At 54.6% G+C, this 21,636-nt stretch overlaps 1 protein-coding gene and 1 long non-coding RNA gene across 4 annotated transcripts in view; one reads left to right on the top strand and one right to left on the bottom strand.

Moving 5' to 3' along the window:
• Window positions 1-2,667: 2,667 nt before the first annotated feature.
• LOC109284064 (uncharacterized) lies at window positions 2,668-17,735 on the bottom strand. 2 transcript variants are annotated; one of them, XR_009455312.1, is made up of 3 exons: window positions 14,694-17,735; window positions 10,609-10,710; window positions 6,479-9,939 (listed from the first exon to the last, which is right to left on the bottom strand). It is a non-coding gene; the product is annotated as an uncharacterized LOC109284064 (long non-coding RNA). The 2 variants fall into 2 exon arrangements; XR_002091382.2 differs by lacking the exons at window positions 6,479-9,939; window positions 10,609-10,710 and adding an exon at window positions 2,668-3,495.
• The window catches only part of ZFPM1 (zinc finger protein, FOG family member 1), a 70,270-nt gene continuing 62,824 nt past the window's right edge, over window positions 14,191-21,636 (top strand). The window contains exon 1 of one of the 2 annotated variants that reach the window (XM_059713933.1): window positions 14,191-14,463. In XM_059713933.1, the coding sequence (XP_059569916.1) occupies window positions 14,424-14,463 (40 nt within the window). In that variant the 5' untranslated portion in view covers window positions 14,191-14,423. The remainder of the gene's footprint in view (window positions 14,464-21,636) is intronic. The other variant, XM_014607871.3, reaches the window with a different exon arrangement.

A 21,636-nucleotide genomic window follows, 5' to 3' on the forward strand; every position in this document is an offset into this window, starting at 1 on the left:
GGGGCCCAAAAATGGTCATTTTTATTATTATTATTTTTATCATTATCTCTGGAGAAGGGGAACCTGATATTAAAAGTTCACCCGAGGCTACCAGGAGTCTAGGTACGGTGCTGCAGGTTACACATGCATAACAACATCTCTCTTCCTATCCGTGTTATACTCATGGCTTTTTCATCTCAAATGCTACCTTGTTCCCTCCAAGAGGGAAGGGCAGTGCCTGGTTTCTCAAACTGGTAACTGCAAACTCATCACACATTGAAAGAAGGGAGAATGCAAGAGGTGCTGGCCTGGCACACCGTCCCTACCTACAGAAGAAAAGGCATCACGCCACCTCCTTGGTGACCAGGAAAGACAATGCTGTTGCAATATTGGACTTTGGAGGAGCTCAGCCTCTTCAGGAGAGTTTGGGATCCCTCAGTTAACCCTGGGGCCATCACACAAGGCCACCACAAAATAGGTCTGTAACCAGTGGCCTGAAGGAGCAAAGGGGACTCGAAAAGACCCCCTTTAAGCTGCCTAGCCCAAGACCAAGGTATGGGCTTGCTGCTACGATATTATAGTCACTTCATTGCTGCAGCAACCAAACCACCCCCATGTAGGGACTGCAAGCGTCACCAGAAATCACGCAGCCACGTGAGTGAGTAGTGCACCTGCTGTGCACATCCCAGGCTGTGCCTGTGCCCCTGAAGTCAAGCAAGCAAGGAGAACTTCTGCTCAACTCTTCCACGGCAGCTATGCACTTGACCCACAGCTCTTCAGGCATTGCTCTCCTCTCAGGCAGTCTAGTGTCATTCACTGAGCACATCTACACGTGCGCATGTACTGCGCAGCAACTGAAATTACTGCACAGTACGGGTGCGTGTCTACATGCGCACACCCATACTGCGCAGTAAATATGGTGACTTGTGCCAACCTATGCAGTGTTTCCTGTCCAAATGCAAGGGGGCTAGATGCGATGATCTTGTGAGGTCCCTGCCAGCCCCTAACATCTGTAAATCTACGACTTGAGTGTAAATTTGCTACCTGGATTATCAAATCTACACTCAAGTCATAGATTTATAGATGTTTGAGAGGGTGGTCCCCCCTCAAATTTATGCCCAATTAGTTACTGCGCCGTAACGCACGTGTAGATGCCTTACTGCGCTGACTTGGGACTAACTTTAGAGCCAAGTCAGTCCACACACAGCTTTAATGCCTGCACATGTAGACACTGGCCTATTCCTGCTTACTGCGCAGTAAATTCAAGCCGGTGTAAATGCATGTGTAGACACACTCACTGTGTCTGGGGGAGAAAGTCACAGCAATAGCCCCAGCAGAATGGGACCCACTGCCATGAAGTGGGTGGCTGTGAGCCCATCGCCTCTATGCTTCGAGCATACATACATCCTATCTCCATGCGTGGGTCTGTAGGAGCTCTGCATTTTCTTGGAGCAGCACAGCTCACAAAGTTTGGGGTTAAATGGCCCCCGGGTTCATTCCAGCGAGGGCTGGCTGTGGATGGAGTTCACTTTTGGTGAGCAAAGCAAAGCATCCCCACCATGGTCCTGTCAGCGAGGAAAGGGAGGGAGAAGGGAAAAGACCCAGACATGGACATCTCACAGAGCAGGGGGGAAAGGCCAGAAGATTCGGGAAGTCCAGTGGGGACTTTGCATGGCAGCAGCACTTGCCTGGCAATGCAAAATCCAACACTGAGATTCATTTCAATCCTATCTAGATTTGGGGCTGGAATAGCAGGAGGGCAGCAGACCAAGACTGCAGGGCACTGGCAGTGCTGGGAGGGTGACTGGCATAGCAGGGGCCAGCTACAGCTTGGAAATGAGGTGCATTAGTGATCTCTGCAGGTCAGGGGGGTGGTGTGACTTAGTCCAGCCACCACGAGTCAAGGAGAAGACCCCCCCCCCCCCGCTATATCGCTACGATGCCCATGGACTTATAGAGCCAAAAAGCCCTGAAAGCTAAGCACTTAGTGCCCTTTGCTGTGCCAAGGGGCACAGCTTGGGTGGTGGGATTTAAGGCAATGCTGGCTTGCTGATATTTCATCCTCTCGGCATGATCGCTGCCCTCCGTCCCAGTGAGCTACAGCAGGCACCAGGCCGCTGACTCCCATTCCCAGTATGAATCGGCGCCTCCACCAGTTGCCTGGCTGTGGAGGAAGAGGTCATCACACACGTGCACGTGATTTAACTGGCTGTACTTTTGTCCGACTGCTGACCGTGCTTGTAACTACGGTATTTGTAGGATGCATAATGAAATCTAAGTCGTGGGAAACCTCGCCGCACCATCTGCTGGGGTTAAAGTCGTGGATTCTCCATCTCTTGAAGTCTTATTTGGAGGAGGCGCTTTAGCTAAACACCTCATTGGATTCGGTGGCAATTTATCTTCAGATCATGCCGAAGATAAGCCTAGAAGAACGATATCTTTTCTGGGCTTCAAATCCATGAACGGTTTCCTGGAAGGTAAGGAGACACCACCAATATTTTGCCCGGCTTACGAGGTTTTAGCAACATGCAGACAAGGTTTTACCGCATTTCCCAGCCTAGAAGGCAATGAAGTGAAGGAAGGAGGGGGCACATCTGGCACAGTTTGGCCAGTGTGGGTTTGTCCTCGAGGTGACCTCTACATGTGCAGTGCTGAGGTCTGAAGGTGCCAGGGAGCCGACACAAAGCGTGAGCATATTATATTCTTTAATTACTGTTGCAATCATAACATTTTAACGCTGTCAATGAGAGATAGCTCATAACCGCAGGCTAGAATCCGTGCCACTTGGGGCTTGTAACTAAAACTGCAGGATTAATTTGATTAATTGATAGAATTATTTTCCAAACTACTCTTTTGTTTATGAAGGCTTAAAATGCTTGCCGCCTGTACCCTCCTGGTGTGTTGCAGAGTGGAGATAAAGCCGACTGAAAATAATTAGTATGGCTTAATTTAGGGGGAAAAATAACCTCAAAAGAATTTTGCAGAAAATTTAAAGCAGCACATTTTACTTTGTTTTGGCAGGAAATATTATGGAATTGGAAATGGGACTTTTATGCCTCATCTCTGCTATATTTCACCGGAGCTACGTGCCTCCTAGGGAGAGGGATATTTCATTCCTGCGGGCGCTCACATCTTTCTTCCGCCTCCAGATCTGCAATGCTAATACCTGGGCACCAGTTGTGCTCGAAGCAACAGGTCTTGCTGCAGGGTAGGGAACCAGACAGGTTTTAGCTTCTCAGTCCTAGGGAACATTTTTCTCAGGCTCTGTCAAGCCAGCTTTTCTGGGTGGTCCCCTCTTCCGCTTCAGCCCCTGCAGACTAGGGGGTTGCTTCTCAACCTGCTAGATAAAGGCACGTTACTGCTACCAGGGTCCCCGCTCATGCTGGGGCACAGCACAGGTCTTCCCTCTTCCTGGGTCTCCTAGGAAGATCATTTTGGGAGCTGGTCTCTGTGCTTCAGGGAGTCACCGCTGTCTCTTGCTGGTGAGGGCAACATCTTCATGGCTGGGGCTTGTACCTGGTCATCAGAAAAAAGAGACGGAGTAGTTAGTGCCCCCTGAGTATTCATGGTTCAATCCTAGCAGGAAGGGCTGGAAGAACTGGGGATCTCTCAGTCCGGAGAAGAGAAGACCTAGGGGGGATCTGATAAATGCCTTCAAAGAGAAGAAGGATGGTTACAGAGAGGATGGAGAACAATCCTGAGGGATCAGAGCAAGACAAAATAGGCTTAAGTTGCAGTAAAGGCTATTTAGGCCAGACACAAGGAAGACCTTTCTCACCCTGAGGCCAGCGCAGCGCAGGAACAGCTGCCCACAAAGGTTGTTGGGTCTCCATCCGTTTATAAGGACAGGTGGGACAAACACGGGGCTGGTTCAGATGGGACTGACCCTGCCGTGAGCAAAGGCTGCACTAGATGTGAGCTCCTGAGGACTCCCTTTCCCCCTGTTTTCTATGATCCTATCATTTATTGTTGGTTAAGGAGACCAACATTGGCCCCAGTGCGCCTGGGCCTCTAGCTCTGCCCAGGGGACTTGCACTCCGGTTGGAGTGAACACAGCACGGTCCAGCAGCTTGCCCTCAATAAGTCCTCGAGCTCCCAAAATCCAAGTTGGGACTTGGAGAGACCTGCCTGGAGCAGCCAGAGATGCCACCATGTAGGCAGCCACATGCTTCAGCTCTTGTTCCCAATCTAGAGGCTCTTTGGGTGGTAGTTTTTCCTCCAAGAGAAGCCACTTTTCAGGACAAAGTGATTCAAAGGGATGCCAAGATGCTGTTTAAGGCCAAATGGCCAGCTGGGAACCAGGCCCTATTGCTGCCAACAGAGCAAGGCTGATTTTGGTGGGATTGCATGGGTAGCCGTGGGCTGGCTTTGGTCCCAATCCTTTCCTTGGGTCCTACACAGGCCAGCTGTATGGGGGAAGTGTGATGTGGCCCTCAGACAACGGGCTCAGAGACAAATGAGGGCTGTAGCCCTGCTGCCCAGCAAAGGAGAGGTCTCCTTCTAGTTCGAGTGATGGATGCCTCTGTGTAGGCTAATAACACATTGGCCCTGTCTTAGCTGCGTGAGCCTGACCTTGTGCCGGAGGCTGCAGCAGGTGAGTTCGCTGCAGCACGTCATTTGGAGCAAACCGGCCACAGAGAAGGGAGAATTTGCAGCCGGTCCTTTCCCCTTTGGCCATCAAACACATGCAATTTGCTTCTTCGTCTCTTCTGATCCTTGCAACCTGAACGCCCCCTCCCTTTCCTCTCCACCTCCACTCCCCAATTTCAGCGCTGGTGACAGGGAATGGCTGGCGCATGCTAAGCAGGTCTCCTGCCGAGCGGGTGATCTTCCCAGATCTGAGCTCTTGCCTGGGAAGAAGAAACCCCCCTGTCCGTCAGTCAGACTCAGCTCCCTAAAGCCCTCGAGTTTGCTGAGTCCTGCATTATCGCTGAGCCTCTCTGGCGCGTTTGACACTCAGAAGATTGCAGGCCTGTAATTCCAATGAGAAAGGGGGAAGCTGGTCGGCTTTCAGCCGCGGAAGATTAACTCTTGCAGCACAGCGGATACTTGGGGAGAGGGGAGGCCTGGGTCGGAGGAGGAGGTCTGCTGGAAGCAGGGATGTCCACGGCGGAAGGACAGCCAGAGCACAGGGGAGATTTAGGAGGCATCAGACCAGAGGGATCTGGTCCAAGGGGACAGGGCAGGTCCACAGCCCGTCACTTTTGCTCCATTGCTGGGGTAAATGGATGCAGCCTTGTTGTGTCCAGTGGGGTTGAGCTGTCCCCGGGGTTGCTAGCAGAGCTGGTGCAGGTTCACACTCACTGTGGAGCTTCCCCTATTAAAATGCATGACGGAGGGGTCTGGTCCATTAATGCCAATGGAGCCGCACCATCGCCTGGCCCCGGGGACTGCATTGGTGTGTGCCAGGGGAGCACCCGGCCTGGCCGTGTGCCTGCTGGGCTGCTCTGACGAGGCCTGTGGAAACCGGGCATAGCAATGGCTCTGGCTGCACCCTGCCACATGCACTCTCTTCCCACCTGGGAGGTGCTGTGACCTTGCACCTGAAGACCCTCATTACCCACCTCCCCTGACTTGCAGAGGAGACCTGCAGCCTCCAGCTCCAGAGGAGCCAAGCCTCACCCCCAAGACCGCTCCAACAGGAGTCCAGCTCTGTCTCCAGAGGAGGCCTGGCCCTCCACACTGCCACCTCCACCCCAGCACCTCGGGGTCCGGAGGAGCTGGGACCCCTGACCATCAAATAAGGGAGGAACTTCGGCAAGCTAATGCTTTCCCTCATGGTCCCGATTCATGAAGGCTGGTGCAGACTTTCTGGTTGAACCTCCATCCTGCGTCTCACACCCAAGGGTGCCTCCCTGCCAAGGCGGGCAGAGGTAGCCAAGGAGCTGGCGTTCCCCGTGCCCTGACGGCTAGCTGAGTCTGTTCTCCCTCTGCCTTGCAGGACGTTTGGCTCCGTGTGTCCTTGTCCTTCTCGGCGGACAAGCAAGAAATGAACCCAGCTGACCTGGATGAATAACCGAACCCCGATGAAGGAATCAGGGCATGGCTCCACGGAGCTTGAGAGCTGAGCAAAACGGTACGTAGCAAACGGATGAACCCAGCATTGCTCTTCTCCTCCCTGCCCCGTCCGGCGGTTGGGTTTTCACTGGGTTGTCTTCTGTGGTTGCAACGAAGGGCTGTGCACACACAAGTGCTGCTCTCTGGTTCTTTGGAGCAACGGTCACTATTCATCGGGCGTGTTGTGCACTTGCTCCCCAAGGACCGAGCTGGGATGATCAAAGTGAGGCTGGTCCTGCTTGGAGCAGAGGGTTGAACTAGATGTCCCTTCCCACCCTCATGTCCTGTGACTCTGTGATGAGCTGGCATTGCAGAGCTGTTCCTTGTCTGACAAGGCTCTTGGGGGTGCAGAAAGAAAAAAAAGTCAAGAAGAGCCCCTTTTCTGCCCATGCATTACTGCTGAGTGTTCAAACTACACAACAAGAAGGGAGAATAAACCAAATGGCCTTTCCAGCTGCATCACCGGAGCCTTTTGGGGTGGAGAGGTGTATCTATGTTGCTTTTCCTTTCCACAAACATCCCATCCCATGAAGCTTCACACGGCCGAAATGCTTGCAAATAGGTAAATGAACGGGCTGCTGAATAACAGGAAGGTTGACCTTTGGGGGGAGTTTTCTCCTCACCTAGAAGGCCCAGCCTTGTTACACCACCGGCCTGCTCCCAAAAGTGTGTGCAAAATTCAGCTGACCTGCCTCTTAAGCCGCCCGCCTCCCGCTTCTAGCTGCAGGCCCTTAAGCTTCTCCGTAACGCATGGAGCATAAAGAGATGTGCCATGGTTGTCAAGCTGCCATCAAGGGCTAAAGATTTTATTTGAGGAGACTTATATATGCTCTGGAGTTAAAACTGGACCTTTGTTCCAAATTAGTCATTTTAATCTCGCTCTTATTCCCCCCTCCACACACTCAGCCGACGAGGGAAACAGGAGCCAGTCCTCACCCTTAAGCCCCCAGGGGTGACCCCCATAGAGTCAACTGAGCGCCCATCACTGCTGATAAAGCCCATGGAAGTTGTCAGCACTCAGCACCTTTGAACGTGAAGCCACAAGAGGCTGAGTACCTAATCTCGACTATCGTGGCTCACATCTGAAAATGCATCTCTTCTGTCCCTACGAGGCGATGCTGTGATCAGATGAATAAATCAGGCAGGAGACAACGGAGGGGAACCCATCTATACCTGCAAGAGTTGCATGGGTAAAAGCTGCACGTGTCTGACGATGGAGGAACAAATGCTCTCCCCTTCCACACTCAGAGTCCCAGGACAAGGTGACCCTATAGGTTGACCCAGGGCGGTAGTTATTCTGTGCTGATGTGAGCACACAGTGCATGTCTGCTGGCTGTAGGGCTAAATGCAGATGAAAGCAGGGGGAGACCTGCAAGGGGGATGTCTCCCTGCCGGTTGAGTGGCATTGCTCCGGGAGAGAAGTGTACGGGCCTCCAGGAATGCAAGGGGCTGGCTGCAGCATGGAAGAGACATTGCCTTTGGCCAATGTTAGAAGACAAGGGAAAGCTGCTACGTACAGGAGAGAAACACCTGGGAGCACCCTCCAGACTTGCTTAGCTCCAAGAAGACACCCTGGCTGGGCCTGGGAGAGCCAGAGGGCCAAAGGAGGCAGCAGACAGCCTCAGGGCCTCTGCTGCTTGCTGGCATCATGTCCCTTGCCAACCCAGGTCTCACTCGGGGTCTGGGCAGACCTCACACTGCCAGGGAGGGTGCCTGGGAGATGGCCAAGCAAGGGGAGAGTGGGGCAAGCTCTGGCTCTACACTGCTGCCTCTCCATTCAACACAGCGATACTTCCACCTAGCTCCTCGGGAGAAGCTGTCACTAGCCTGGAGCGGATGTGATGGGTGATGCCAGCTGGACTGCACGATTCGGGACTTGTCTGCCACAGTCCCTCTATGGATGCAATTGAATCGGGAGAAAAACTGCCTCGGCAAACTCGGTGCTAGGTTTGGGCACTACACGGGCACCAGCATGCCCCTACGGCCGCATGCATTTCCTGCAGCAAAAGTGACGCTGCCACTGCTCTTTTGGAGCTGTCCTGCATTTTCCTGGAGCTCTCCGGTTCCTTCAGCCTGGGCAGCAGCTCCAGACACCCACCAAAGGGGCTTATTATCAGTCACCAAGAGGTTGCTTTTTTCCCTCTGAATGAGATCACAGTCACCTGAGGTACGGCAGAGCCCCGATGCCAGCATCTAAAATGCTCCAAGGAGTTTGCAGTATCTTGGCTTTAGCAGAGCACCTGTTTTTCATTGGCAGTGAGACTGTCACGGTGTCCCCTGTTGAGCATCCTTGGGCCTTTGGGGAAGGGCGAGGGATTCGAGTAAGGCAATTGCTGCAAACAGAGAGGGGCGTACTGCGCTCCCGGGAGGTGGATTGTCCAGCCTTTAAAACAAGGAGCCCAGACATCTCGCAGTAGCCTGGCCGGGAGGTGGCAGCACTTTCTGCATCATGCCTGGCCTTGGGTTGCACACGGAGGAGAAGTCCCAGCAGAGCTGCTTGTGAGACCAGGATGCAGGCGTGGGGCTGTGAAATGCCCCTGGCCCAGAGGTGGGGAACTCAGCTCGGCTCATGCTCTTGTGACACCCATCCTGGAAAGCAAGTGGGGCTATCGGCCCCCTTCCTGTACCTAATAGGAGCCCAAGCAGGGAGACCGTGCTAGCTAGGAATGGGCAGCTGCCTTGGCATAGGCAAGGCTTGCCAGCAGCCCGTGGCAGGAACCATCCTGCTGCCACATCCAGCTTTGGGGTCCAAAGGAAATCACTGCACCCACGCTCCAAAATGCATCCAGGGAGCTCAGCCTGATGGACGGGGCTGCCCCCCACCACCACTGTACGAGGCCGAGACATCGCCTCCTCTCTTCCCCCCATTTACATTCCTCCGCCAGCACATTCTCCCTCTCGCTCTCTCCCTGTGTCTCTACTAATATCACCACAGATTAATTGGCACTAATACAAATGTACACAGCTCCATAAAAAGATGTCACCTCGCTCACAATAGGAACCTCGGCTGCTTGCATATTATCTCTGCACTGCAGGCATGTAATTCACTCCTCTGGAAAACAGTCTATTTATTCTGTTCCCTTATAACAATCTCTCTGCAAACAGGACTTGAGCAGGGAAACACACATGCACATGCACGTGTGCACACTCACACACACACGCATCTTGCTCTCAGAACCATCACCTGCATTTCATGTTCCTAGTAATAGCTCAGCATCCCGTCAGCAAGATGCCCCCATCCCTACCACCATGCCCTGAACGGCTCAGATGAAATAGCTCGTGGCTTGGATTTGGCTCAGATAGGCTGGAGAAATAGGATGCATTGGCCTGAGAGCCATGGGGTAGGTGGAGGAATAAGGGGCCTCATCAGCTGCTGACACCTGGGTTTGGGAACGAGAAGGTTTGGAGGTTTCCTACCCTAATTGCACCAAGTGCAAAGAGTAAGACCTGTTCCCCCTGTGTCCGGGTGGTGATTCCTCCCTGGTTCACCAGTACAGCTGACTTGATAGCCAGCTGCCTGCTCCGGTTGGTTATGGGGACATTGAAGAGGTGCATGCACAGGAACCAACTTAATTTGTGTTTTCGTGGAAACGGCAAAAACTGGCGGTATCCAATCAGCAGCGAGGGATGGGGCTGCCGGGAAATGCCCGCAAAATCAGCTTCATCTTGCCACGTGTTATGTAGGTCCCTACCTATACACCGATTTGGAGGCTGGTTCATATGTGCCAGGCTGGGCTCAGGCGTGTTATCGGCGGATCCTTCCCAAGCAACAGGCTGTTCTGGTTGATCCGTGGTTCCTGTTGGGTCGCTTTGGCTGGCTAGATGGAGCGTGCTCTTTTGTAATTGGGGTTGCTCGTTAATGCCAGGGTGATGTCATCAATGCAAACAAGGCAGTGTTGCTTTCTGGAAAGAAAAGCGAGGATGCCTGGATTTTGCGAGCAGGGTGAGAATTAACAGCAGGGCAGATTTGGCACCGCATATTTAACATGTAGTAGCGAGCACCAAAAACCAGACTCTCAAAGGCACCCGCTTAAATGCCCAACTCCTACTGGAATCAGCCGATGGGAGGAAGGTGCTGAGCGAGGCTGGGCTCCCGGGCCTCTTGCTGCCTCATTGCAATGGGTGCGACTCTGCCAGACGCGTGCATAAGTCTTAGCAGGGTCAGGAGCGATATAAAGGCAGCAAGTGTCCTGGGGGCCTGGCAGGAGCAGTCCACCTAAGCCCTCAGCTTGCTCCTAGGCTGTGAAAATCCCAAATCTTGCAGATGCCACGCCAGAGCCTACGCTGGAGCTGGCAACGCGTATCTGATTAACCTCGGCCTTCTCGTGAGCCTTATTAAAGGGTGTCATGTTTTATTCAAGCTGTTGTGACCTGACAGGTGGAGAAAATGGAAGAGGTCTGGGTCTGGATTAAACAGGACATAATAGTAAAAGCCATTTGGCTTGCATGGGTGTAAATGCAGTTACAAAGCTGCACCTGCACAAGTCCACAATTTGGCCCAGGGGGTCTGTATTAAATCGTGGCAGCGTCTGAAAAGGTCAGGACAGGTGTAAGTTCCTATCACTCACTCACTTGTGTGCACACACACACACACACGCACGCCGCACTTCTGGGCACAGAGCTCATCAGCGACGTGCTTCCCGTTGAGCTCCAACAAGCCATTTCTCCGGTCATCTAGGAGGCAAGATACAAGCATTAGCAACTCCACGACGTGCTCGGGACATCATCCTGATTGGATGCATTTCTTTTTGGCATCTTCAGAAGAGGATGGAGTTGACACTTCTTCCCCTCACATCAGCGTGACTCTTCCCCAACGCTGACCTGGGACCAAAGAGCATCAAGGGCAGAGTGGGAGAAGCTCACGCAGGCTTTCCACGCACAAGCAGTCTGGTGGGGCCAGTCTCGGTGAATTATAAGATGCAGTCAGCCCAGACATTTAGTCTTCATCCCAAGGAGATGGGAAAAGGAACAGAAATGTGCAGAACAACGCGGCCCAGCCGGCAGAAAGCAACCCGCCGGTTTTATAGCCACAACAGCAATCGCAAGGCCAGCGAACCATTTTCTGTGGCAAGAAAGCTCCCTTTTTTTCCCCACTCCCTGGATCCTTTCCTAATTCCTAACTTAATTTATTTTGACATCCTCCCTCCAAGCCTGACCTCTTTACTGGAATCATGCAGTGCTTAAAACTCATTATTCCGCCCCTGAAACAGGAAGTTAATTAAAAACCCTTTTAAAAAAAAAAAACGGGGGAGGAAGAGGTGGTGTTGATTGGTGTCAGCAGTCTCACTGCACGGCACGTTTCCACGCCGGACTGGGGATTGCACTCTGTGCAGGTATTGAGCGTTTCTCATCTTGCCCACTCTCCGCGGCCCCTTTCATGTGCCTAAAAGGGCCCTACCGATGCCAGCAGGCTGCACCCTAATGATGACTAAAGCAAGGATCCTTATAAGGCCCAGAGAAAGAGGTGTATGGAAGCTGGTGACTTGACTCCAGTTCAAAGCTTGCTCCCAAGCAGCCATGCCAAGGATAGGGGATTTCGAAAGGAAATGGGATGCAGGAAGCTCATTTGCATGCCTATTACCCAGCGTGCTCTGAAACCCGGCTTTCAGCTATTTCTGGGCAGCCCTGCCATGCAAGCTCTGGGAACAAATTAATGTCTGGGCTCTGCCTGGAGCGCCTTGTCTCCATGTTTCTTAGTCTTTTTCCTCTCGTGCGTCCTGGAGCAAGGGATGGCTTTTCCCCTTGACACTGAGATCAAATGGTTCAAGCGCTGGTGCAGGCGCGAGGACCCCAGGCATCCTTTCCCGAGTTGTTGTGTGCCCACTCAACGCTCCCCCGTGCCCATGTTCTCCGTCTGCACCGTGCAACCTCCCAGGGATGTCGTGAGGCTAAGCCCAGGGAGGAGGGACATAGGTGAGCAGCGGGGAACTGGGTGGAAGCGTCCATAAAGCTTTGGGGATATAAAGACCTGCTTTGGAGGGCAGGATTCACAAGGCAGGGACAGATGGAGAAGAAACTCTTGGCAGGCTCACCCACCGCATCGGCAGACATCAGCACCGCCCAGGAGAATTTGGAGACTCGCAGCCCCGCAAAGGTTCTGCTTCGAACACGACATGTTTACAGCCATAAAAATACAATTGGCAAAAATCTCCAGGATCCGAAGAGCCGCCAGCACAACAAGCCGGGGGCAAGGGGCCAAGCCCAGCCCTGCCATCTGTGGGACCCCGCTGAGTTTAGTAGGATTTCTCAAGTGTGACGGGCACCATTTGGCTAGCTGGGTTGGGTCTGGCTTCCTCAAATGGTCTGGATGGCAGTAGCCGTAGGGCATGAACATTAGTGACTGCTGTTACACCCTCCTGTTAGCCCCCAAACAGCAGCAGCAATCGGGTGCCCTGCCCAATTCACTCCAGCGGCTGAAGGGGAAAAATTGCACCGTCCTGGGCTTCAAAGGGGCAACTGTGCACCAACTCTGGAAGTGCATTTGGCTGGCCATTTTTCTAGGGCCGTGGGTCCCCGTTCAAAACAGGGCGGTAGGAAAACAAAGGAGGAATACGCAGGCAGTGGACTGAGGAGAAGGAGAGAAAGGAAGGATGGTGGAACCAGAGAGGCAGCAGCAGAGGAAGCATCCGTTGCAAACAGCGGGGCCAGAGCAGTACCCGGGGACTGAGGTTGGTGAAATAAAGGAGGAGTGAACTGGATCAGAGGCAGCGCGATGTCCCTGAAGGCGTCCCTTTTCCCTGGGAACGTGGCCTCTCTAGGCCCCTTGTCTCTCGAAAGCTTGCCCATTGACAGCAAGGGGCCAAGGACAATCCTGGCAGCTCTCCTGGCTTACCAGCCTCCTCTCGTCTCGTCTTAGAGGACGAACAGGAAGAGTGGGGTCCGGTGGATTTGGCTTTGACGATGCCTGGATTCTAACCCCACCCTGGACATGGCTGTGCTGTGCCCAAGGCCTCCAAGGACCTCACTTCCCCGTGCCTCGGTTTCCCCGCTGGCGAAAAGCGATGCAGATGTGCCTGGCAGCTGGGTGGGCAGGCCGAGCCCTCCAGATCTTAAAAGTTAGGCAACCACTGATCCTTCTGGTGTACGCGTGGGAGGTCACCCAGGCCTTGGACGCATGTGCCTAGGCAGGAGTTTGGAGGAGTGGAGGTTGCCCAGACCCCCCGTGCCCCCTTTAGGCCACTGAGACAGAATCCAAAGGGCAGACCGAGTCCAGATGTTTGGTGCCTCCAAGGCTGTTGTTGTAAGGGAATCAAACCAGGTCTCCTGTCTGGCAGATAAGGACTCGGTTACTGAACTCCGATCCGAAAGGGGGGCGTACTGGTGGTCTGCTCCAAAGAAGCATTTGGGGGCTGCCCTATGGACACAGCAGCCAGATCCCCTTCCTGCCCTGCAAAGTGTTTGCATGTGGAACAGCAGCATTGCCACAGCGAGGGAGGGCACGGAGCCGGGGGAAGGCCAGGCCGGGTTAGGGGTAGGGCAAGAAGGTAAGGCGGCTCCTCCACGCAGCAGGTATCTGAGCAATTTGGGGTATTTCTTTTGGACAGGGCGGGGGCTCCTTGCGGATGGAAAAATAAGGCAGATACGGACGTGCCAGCAGATGACGGCAGCAGGGGAAGCCGAGGTGGGATATTAGGGAACACTGACAAGGAGGGCGGTGATGCACTAGAGCAGGTCACCCGGGCAGGCTGTGGGGCTCTGGCCTTGGAGGTTTTTAACACCAGGCCGGATAAAGCCGGCATTTGATGATGCGTTTGGGGCTGGTCCTGCGTGGAGCAGGGGGTCGGATTAGATGTGACCCCTCCCAGCCCTCATGGGCTACACAGTATGCAGTGGCCCCTTTCCTGCAGGGCATCAGCCCTGTGCTTGGGGCCCTCCCCAGCATCCCAAAAAGCCCCCATGCCTCCAGGCTTCTGCCCCCACCGCTCAGATCTGCCCCACGCCTGCACCCCACTGCCCCCCAGGGCTCACCCCCTTCCCACTCTACCCCCTGTATGCTGCCAGATCTGCCCCCTTTGTTCAGCTCTACCCCCCACCACCCTGCAGGGCTCACCCCTTCTGCCCTCGCCCCGCCCCGGCCCCGCCCCCGCCGCCTTTGTTCCCTCCCCGGCCGCCTCCCATCCGGTGGGCGTGGCCAGGGGAGGGCGGCGGCCTATGGGCGGCCGCGGCGGGCGGGCCCCGCCCCCGCCATGGAACGTTCGGCGCGTTTGATACATTTCAGGTTCCATTGAGAAAAACCCGGGCGGGATCCGGCGTGGCCGCGGCGGGAGCTTGTGCTGCCCCTGCCCAGCCCTGGGAGCGCCCGGGGGGCATGAGAGCCGGCTGCCCGCCGCCCGCCAGCCCGAGCCGTGCGAGGAAGGGGAGACACCGGGGGCGCCGCCTGCCCAGCGATGTCCAGGAGGAAACAGAGCAACCCCCGGCAGATCAAGCGTGAGTGCCCCGCTCCCCTGCCCTGCCTGGTCTGCAACACCAGACCCCCGCGGTGCCCTGCTCCTTCCCTCCCCCCCACCCCTGCCGCCCCCAGCTGCTCCTGCCCCGGGGTCCCCCTTCCAGCAGCCAGATCCCCCCCCCACCCCATTTCCAGGGTGCCCTGGGCATCCTTCCTCCCATCTGCTCCTGCCTGGCTCTGCCCCCGGGCACCCACCCACCCACCCACCCACCTCCTGCTGCGGCGCCCGGGAAGCGGAGGACCCAGCAGGCTGGCGGCTTTGCGGCTCCTTCTCCTCCCTGCGCGTCTCCCCCTTTGAGAGCTGCTTCTGGGCACCCTGCCCTGCAGCGCCGAGCGCCCACCCTCCGGGCTGGCACGGGCGCGAGAAGTTTGCATGTGTGTGCCTGGCCTATTTATTTGTTTGCCTCCCCCACCTTTCTCCTTCCCCTCTCTCCTTCCACCGAGATGTTTCAGTGTGATACCGCCGCCTCCGATCAGGGTTGAGATCAAGCTTTAAAATATTCCATTCTGCCAGGCCCGGCCTGATAAGATCGCTCTGTCGGGACGGGCTGAAATTGTGATTTTATCTGGCTTTGACTCACATCCATTGCATTCGAGCGCCTCCTCGTCTAGGGGACTTTTGAAAAATGTGGTGCAAAGTATTCGGAGATCTTTAACTGGCGGTGGGGGGGGACCTTATCCGGCTCCCGGCTCGGCTTGCTGGGTTCTTTCTTAATTTATACCTTCTCCAAGGATGCTCCCCAGGGGGGTTCTCCCTCCCCTGCTGCCTCTTGCCTCCAGTTCCCCTTCCCTGCCCCAACAAGACTGTGAGAAGACCCCGTCGCTGTCCTGATAAAAAGCCGATCCAGACTGCGGTTGGATCACTTGATATTTCTGTCTCTGTCCAAGTCTCCCGTGGCTGATGAGAGTGCCTCCGGATTATCCGTTCTCCCAGGGCTCCAAATTGATCAACCAAGGAGAATCTGATTTCAGGTCTGGCAGAGATGAAAGAGATGATTGTTGCTTATTCCCGGGAAATTCTCTAAACGGCTGGCACGTTTCCCAGGGACAGGGTTAGTTATTTTGTCATCCTGCCCCCGCCCCACCAGTAGATCTAAGGCAGAGATAATGCAGAGATGTGGGGATAGTAACTCTGGCCACCGTGTGATAATACTGCTTTATCTTCCCCTTGAAGTAATTGCAGTAGTGAGCTGCATCTACCTGTTCACCAGCCTGGGGTGATCATGGGGTTGATAAAGTTGTGCCAAACCTTAGCAGGGAGAGAAGTATTTTTAACTTCTATTTGCCTCTCTCTCCATTTTTTTTTTTTTAAAGTTTTCTCCAACTTCTGCAGCTTTCTGCTGGCCGTGCCTTGGGCAGGGCTGTTCTCCGTGGCAGTTAGGAAACGGGCTGGACTCCTCTGGAAGGATCCCATTTTAATTAGCTGAAGTTAATAGAGCGGCGAGTGGTAGCGTCTGCATTGAGCGCTCAGCCGCTGAAATAACAATGCTGATCTTCCTTGCGATAAGTGTATTTCAGTGTGTGGGATACACACTCTTTTTGTGACAGGAAGTGAGCGCCTTTCAGGTCTGCCAAGGCGCTGCTGAGAAGGGGACCGGCTAATAACATGTAAACCTGCCCTTCAGCCTCCGCCAGTGCCAAGCTCGATTTTTAAACTTTCCATCCAGTTTGTCTGCGGGAGTTGTCAGGGCTCTCCGAGCCATTGTTGGGCATCTGTTTTCAGCTCTGCGAGGCGTACTCTGCTTAATCAGGAGTAAAAGGTGATCTTAAGATGGATTGTGATGTTGCCAGGATGGGCAGTGCTCTGAATGCATTAGCTGCACTGAAGGCTGCTTGTATCTCCTTCCTCTTGTGCTTTCTTCAGAGATGTGAAGAAATGATAAAGTGGGAGGCTGATCTCAGGCTGATGCTGATGGCCAAAACTGATTAGCAGCTGAAAGCTGGGAACCCTTCCTGTATGTGTCAACATGAAAACAGTCGTTGCAAACCTATAGCACACGGTGCCGGCTCTGCTGCACTCTCCGGAGGAGAGGGAAGTACGCCTGGATCGGGGTTCTGGTAACCGGACTCCTGTAATGGACAAACCGGACCTGTTTCCCCAGAGCTCAGGCTGCTGTCAGCTCAGCTGAAGCATTAAAACCTCCCCCCAGATTCATATCTGCTTATTTTATCTTCCTCCGTGACTGTTCTTCCTCCCCTTCAGCTTGATGTGAAAAGCAGATAGGCTCAGAAGGGAGATCTCAGAGCTCCAGCGATTGCCAAGCGCGATAAGACAAGGATCAGCCCTGGACTATTATTTAACCACTTCGTGGTCCGTTCATTTGTTTTCGGAGGGAGGCTTTTGAGGTTGGCGAGCCCCTTCCATCCTGACGTGCATGTTCAGCACCCAGGTGGTCGGGAAGAGCCAGCATATCGCAACCCCTTACCTCGCAGCGTAACAATCCTGGGGGCCGTGCCTTTCCGTGAAGGTGCTGGCGGCGCCTGCCTCCAGCCCTCGTCGTGTCTTGGGTCTGGGTTAAACTTGAGCTGTCTCTGGAGTTTATGGCATTAAAAAGTGGATTGTTAGCAGGAGCTGATGGTGGCTGGGATAGCAAGGGGGGGAGTGCCCGGTGTGTCCTGTGTTTGGTGTCACAGAAAAGCCTTGTGGTGAGTGCTTCGAGGCCCTGTGTCCGGGCCAGAGCCAGGTATCTGGGGGCGGTTGGAGCACCTCCGATAGAGGATCTGATCCCAGGAGCGATGAAGGTTGTCGGTGTTCCCCTCCCCCTCCATCAGCGCTTGTCAAAGGCCATGAAAATAACAGCAACCTCCATGCAGCTGCTGGCTCTCTTTTTCTCTCTTTTGTTCTGCTGTTAGATAGATGTGAACGGCTGATAAAGCACAGGGAGCTGATCTCCAACCCAGATAGCCTGTTATATTTATTAACTTCAAACACGGGAGCGCGGGCACATACAGCAAATGAGCGAACCCTTTGGCAGCTCTGTTGCACATGCAGTTACAGTTCTGGCTCTCGAGATTAGGGGGATTGATAAACCGGGACATTTGATCGTGTGCAGCTGATGTGGCTCTGTACATGTGTGCGTGTGTATTTTTCGACATGAACTCGAAGTGCACATTCTCACAGTAGTTGCAGGGGCCTGCCTGGTTGTGTGTGTGTGTATGTGTGTGTGTGTTTTCTATTTTTCCCCTTTCTATTCTGCTTTCAGCTACAGTAGATGTAAATTCCTGATAAGCTTGGGGCCTGATCTCCATACTGATAAAGATTGCCAAGTGCGATAAGGGTTTCTTATCTCTACCAACCAGACTGGAGCAGGATTCGCTACAATAACAAACACTGAAAAGAGGAGGCAAAAGGGCTCCAACAATTTGTTCCATTGCAAATGTGATTAATGCAGGCGTTTTAATTATCTGATGGGGGCGGGGGAGGAGGGGTCAGCTGGCATTGACACTGGATTTATTTATGTTATTTGGGTATCACCCCCCCCCCCACACACACACGCACACACACAGACTCTCTGTCAAATAAACTTAATTCAGATGATTTTTCCCCTCGGTGGCTGTTATCAACTACAGATGCCGTATGAGTTTGAAGAAGGCTCCGTCTTGTTTTTTTTCTTCTTTCTTTCTTTTTGATCACTATCTGCCATTCTGCTAAGTGTAACAAATAGGTTTTGGGGAGGTGGGGGAGCACATGATGACTGGGTGGATACTCTTTAATTGCTATTAGATGGTGTCAGATAGCAAGCCTGATCTGCATTGTTAGACTCTGCCTCCCCTGGGTTGTTGGGTTTTTGTGCCTGTGTTTCTCTTTTTTCTGTTCCACTTGTTCCACCTAAATTTCTCGGTTGTTCCTAGACCCAGCCCTGCAAAAACTAAGCAATGCAAGTAGCCTGATTGACTCCAACAGCAGCGGGAGGAGGTTATATATTGCATCCCTACCTCTCTGGGGTGCAAAATGCGCTGGCCTTTTGCAGGCGACTCCTTTTATTTGCATTGCCCCACCAATGTCAAGGCGTTTGCCTCGGAGTTGAGGTCTCCAGGATCGGTCCTTGTGCTCTGAGCCGTTCTCGCGGTAGCCGTTGGCTTGCACGAGCAAGAGCTGAGCTGCAGCGGGAGAGAGCCGGGCCTTTGGCCTGCGTGCGCGTTCACGCTGGCTCTAACGAGCCCTGGAAATGTAAGTGAATTTCTTGCAATGATTACAGTAGCCAGGCGGGAGTCTATTTTTAGTTCCACTGCTGTAACCCCACGGCTTTTGATCCTCCCACCACGCCTCCGGCCCTCCGTGCTCATTGTGTTTACTTTCTCTCTCGGTCCGTGCCGAGTGTGCGAGTGGCGAGCGGCCCCCCCCCTTGTCCGCATGCTTCTCTGGTGCTTGCACACCCACAGGCTGGGGTGGCCTGATGCTGGGATCACGAGGCGTAGGGCATCTGGGTTCTTGTCCCTGTCCGACTTCTGGGATGTGCCTCAGTTTCCCTGGTTTTTTTCCTTCAAAATAAAGAGGTCTGTGCCCGTGTAAAAGGCCTCGAGGCCAGCAGGGTTGAGAACCAGGGCAAGCCTTGGGCATGCATCTGGGGCAAGGGTACTGACTCCTGCCTTCTGGAGCTGGGGGGCTGCAAGGAGGGGACCTCTGCTGCAGAACGGGCAGCGCTGATGCTTGAGGGGCAAATGCCACATATGACAGGGCATGCTCCTAACCTGGCTGCCCACTTCCTAAGTGGATCGGGGATGCTTCCCTTCTCCGTGCCCAGTTGGTTGAACGGGCACTATTCCCGTGGCCAGCCTTGGAGTGTGGCGGGTGTGCCCTCGTTGAATGTCCCTATATGTCGGTCACCTGCTGTGGCACCATCGCTCCTACGTGCCTGTCTGTGCCCCCCTGCCACGAGCCTGCAGAAAGGGAGTCGCTATGCCCAGAGCGGGATCCTGGAAGTGCTGGCACCAGCATAGTTTTATTCTCCCACCCTCTAGCGTAGGGGTCCGTGCAGCGAGCATGGCTAAGGCATCCAGCTTCTGTAGCCAGCTGTGCACATGAGAGCAAAGCAGCCAGCATCCATCTGGTAGCCTGGACTGCCGGGAGCAGCTGGGTTGCGCCCATCAGTGCAAGTCCAAAGCAGGGCTCGATCCATAGTGACTTGTCCAACTACTCTGACCCGCTCGTGGAAAACCCCGGGCTCTCCCCTTCGGAGCGGAGCGTTAATCCTTCGAAGACCCTCCATGATTTGCATGCATCTGTCCAGGGCATTTTGTGCTCCTGGACCCCTTCGCCGTCCACGTTCGCTCTCCCTGAAGCTTGGCCCCGGAGCTCCCTCTGGCCCTCCTGGGCACCGTCACAATCGCCCGCGTCTTCTCTAGGGCAACCACGTGCAGGTCCCGTGGGAAGCCTCCGTCCAGCTGCATCTCCTGCGAGGTCTCTTCCCAGCCCGGCTGCTGACGGGAGGAGGGTTGCCGTCGTGGGCAAAGGGGAGGGAGATAGTCTGTGCTGCGCCGTCCTTGACTCGCCAGTTCATCTGCTGTTTCTATGGCAGCAAGATGGTCCCTGCGTTGCGGATGGCACCTGTCAGAACGCGGCATGCCGCAGCCCGTCTGCCCCGGGAAAGCTTTCCCCTCCTGGCAGCCGTCAGCGGGCGAGTCCCTGCCAATAAATCTGTTCCGCCTCGTGCATTTTCCCTGGCTCTCTCCATGCTGTGCCGTGCCCCCTGCCCACCTGGCTCGGAGCACCAGCTGCTGGAGGCACGACCCACCCTCCGGAAAGCGGCTCTGCCCGGTCGTGGCCCGAACCGAACGGGCTGGGGGAGAGTGGTCTTGCAATTGAAGTCGGGCATTGGGAGTGGGATGGAGTTCCTCGTTCTGCTGCCGTTTGCTCCAGGGCTGTTGGACGGATGTCCTGGCACACCAGTTTCCCATCTGTAAAATGGGGCTAATAATTCATCCGTTGTCTGCCTTGGTTTTAGCTGAGGAGCCCTTCAGAGCAGTGATGCATGCATGCCTGTGTGTGTGTAAGGGCCTTGACCCCAAACTGAGATCTCTGCTACCATAAAACAACAATCCCAAAGGAAAGGGAAACTCGTCTCTAGGTTTCCTGAGGGCAGTGATTCTCAAGCAGGGCACCACAGCACCCCAGGGTGCCTAGAGATCCTTTCAGGGCTGCCACGCCATGCCAGCGGTGATAGGGGTACAGACCTGACTCTCAAGATAAACCCGGGGATTTCAAATAGGCATCCAGCGTGTGAAAAGTGCTCCGATCTGCTGGGAGCTGTCTGAGTTTTTTGTGCAGCTGAAGAATGGCTCGGTTATTTTCCTGCAGCCGAAAATCGAGTGAAAACGAAGAACTGGCACTTTCCAAGGGGCACCTAGGGCTGGAAAAGGCTGAGAACCGCTGCCTTAGGCTCTTGCCCAGCTGCGCCCATCCATCGCCTCTGTATGATGGCATACCAGATACCAGCCCCAAGTGTCCGTGCCGTCTCCCTTCTCTTCTGTGTCTTGCAAGGGCTTTTTCTTGCTGTTGCCCATGCAGGGAACCACCTTGGTGTGGGCATTAGTTGGGCTCTTTCTGAGCCCCTGTCCGAGGAGGAAATGCCTCCTCTGCCCCTTCCTCCATCCCCGAGCTACACAAGCCAAGGGGGAAACTTCGCAGTTCTTCCTAAGAAGCCACTGGTGCGATGGATGTGTGCTCCGGGGAGGCCATGGCCCTGCCAGGCCGGCTCTCTTATGGCTTGCTTGGCCTGCACGCTGAGCCTCGGCAATGCGGAGAGGAACCCAGCCGAATGCAGATGGCCATCGCCCGTCAGCCTGCGGTGAGCCCTTGGCAGCGCCAGGCCCTGCTGCTGGCAGAACCTGTTCCACCGAGCGCCGAAGCACATGCCCTTTCCCAGCTCCCTGGCAGGAGCGCACGGGGATGATGCAGTCGAGAGGGCATTTGCATAGCATCTGGCAAGCTGGATTGCAGCAGATCTGGCACACGGCCCCTTCCAGGGCCCTGGGGAGGAGGCACTTGCATTTTTGTCTGACATCCCATCTCCCTTGATGAGTACCAGGGAGGCTCCTCCGTGTATACCCAAGCTCAACCCTAACGCACCTTGGCAGCCCTCCACCACCGAGGCTGAACACGCACTGGGAGGGAAGGGCAGGGATATTTGGTGTGCTCCTGGAGAATTTCTTCC

Source organism: Alligator mississippiensis, chromosome 10 (assembly GCF_030867095.1).
Source record: "Alligator mississippiensis isolate rAllMis1 chromosome 10, rAllMis1, whole genome shotgun sequence".
NCBI classification, from domain to species: domain Eukaryota; kingdom Metazoa; phylum Chordata; order Crocodylia; family Alligatoridae; genus Alligator; species Alligator mississippiensis.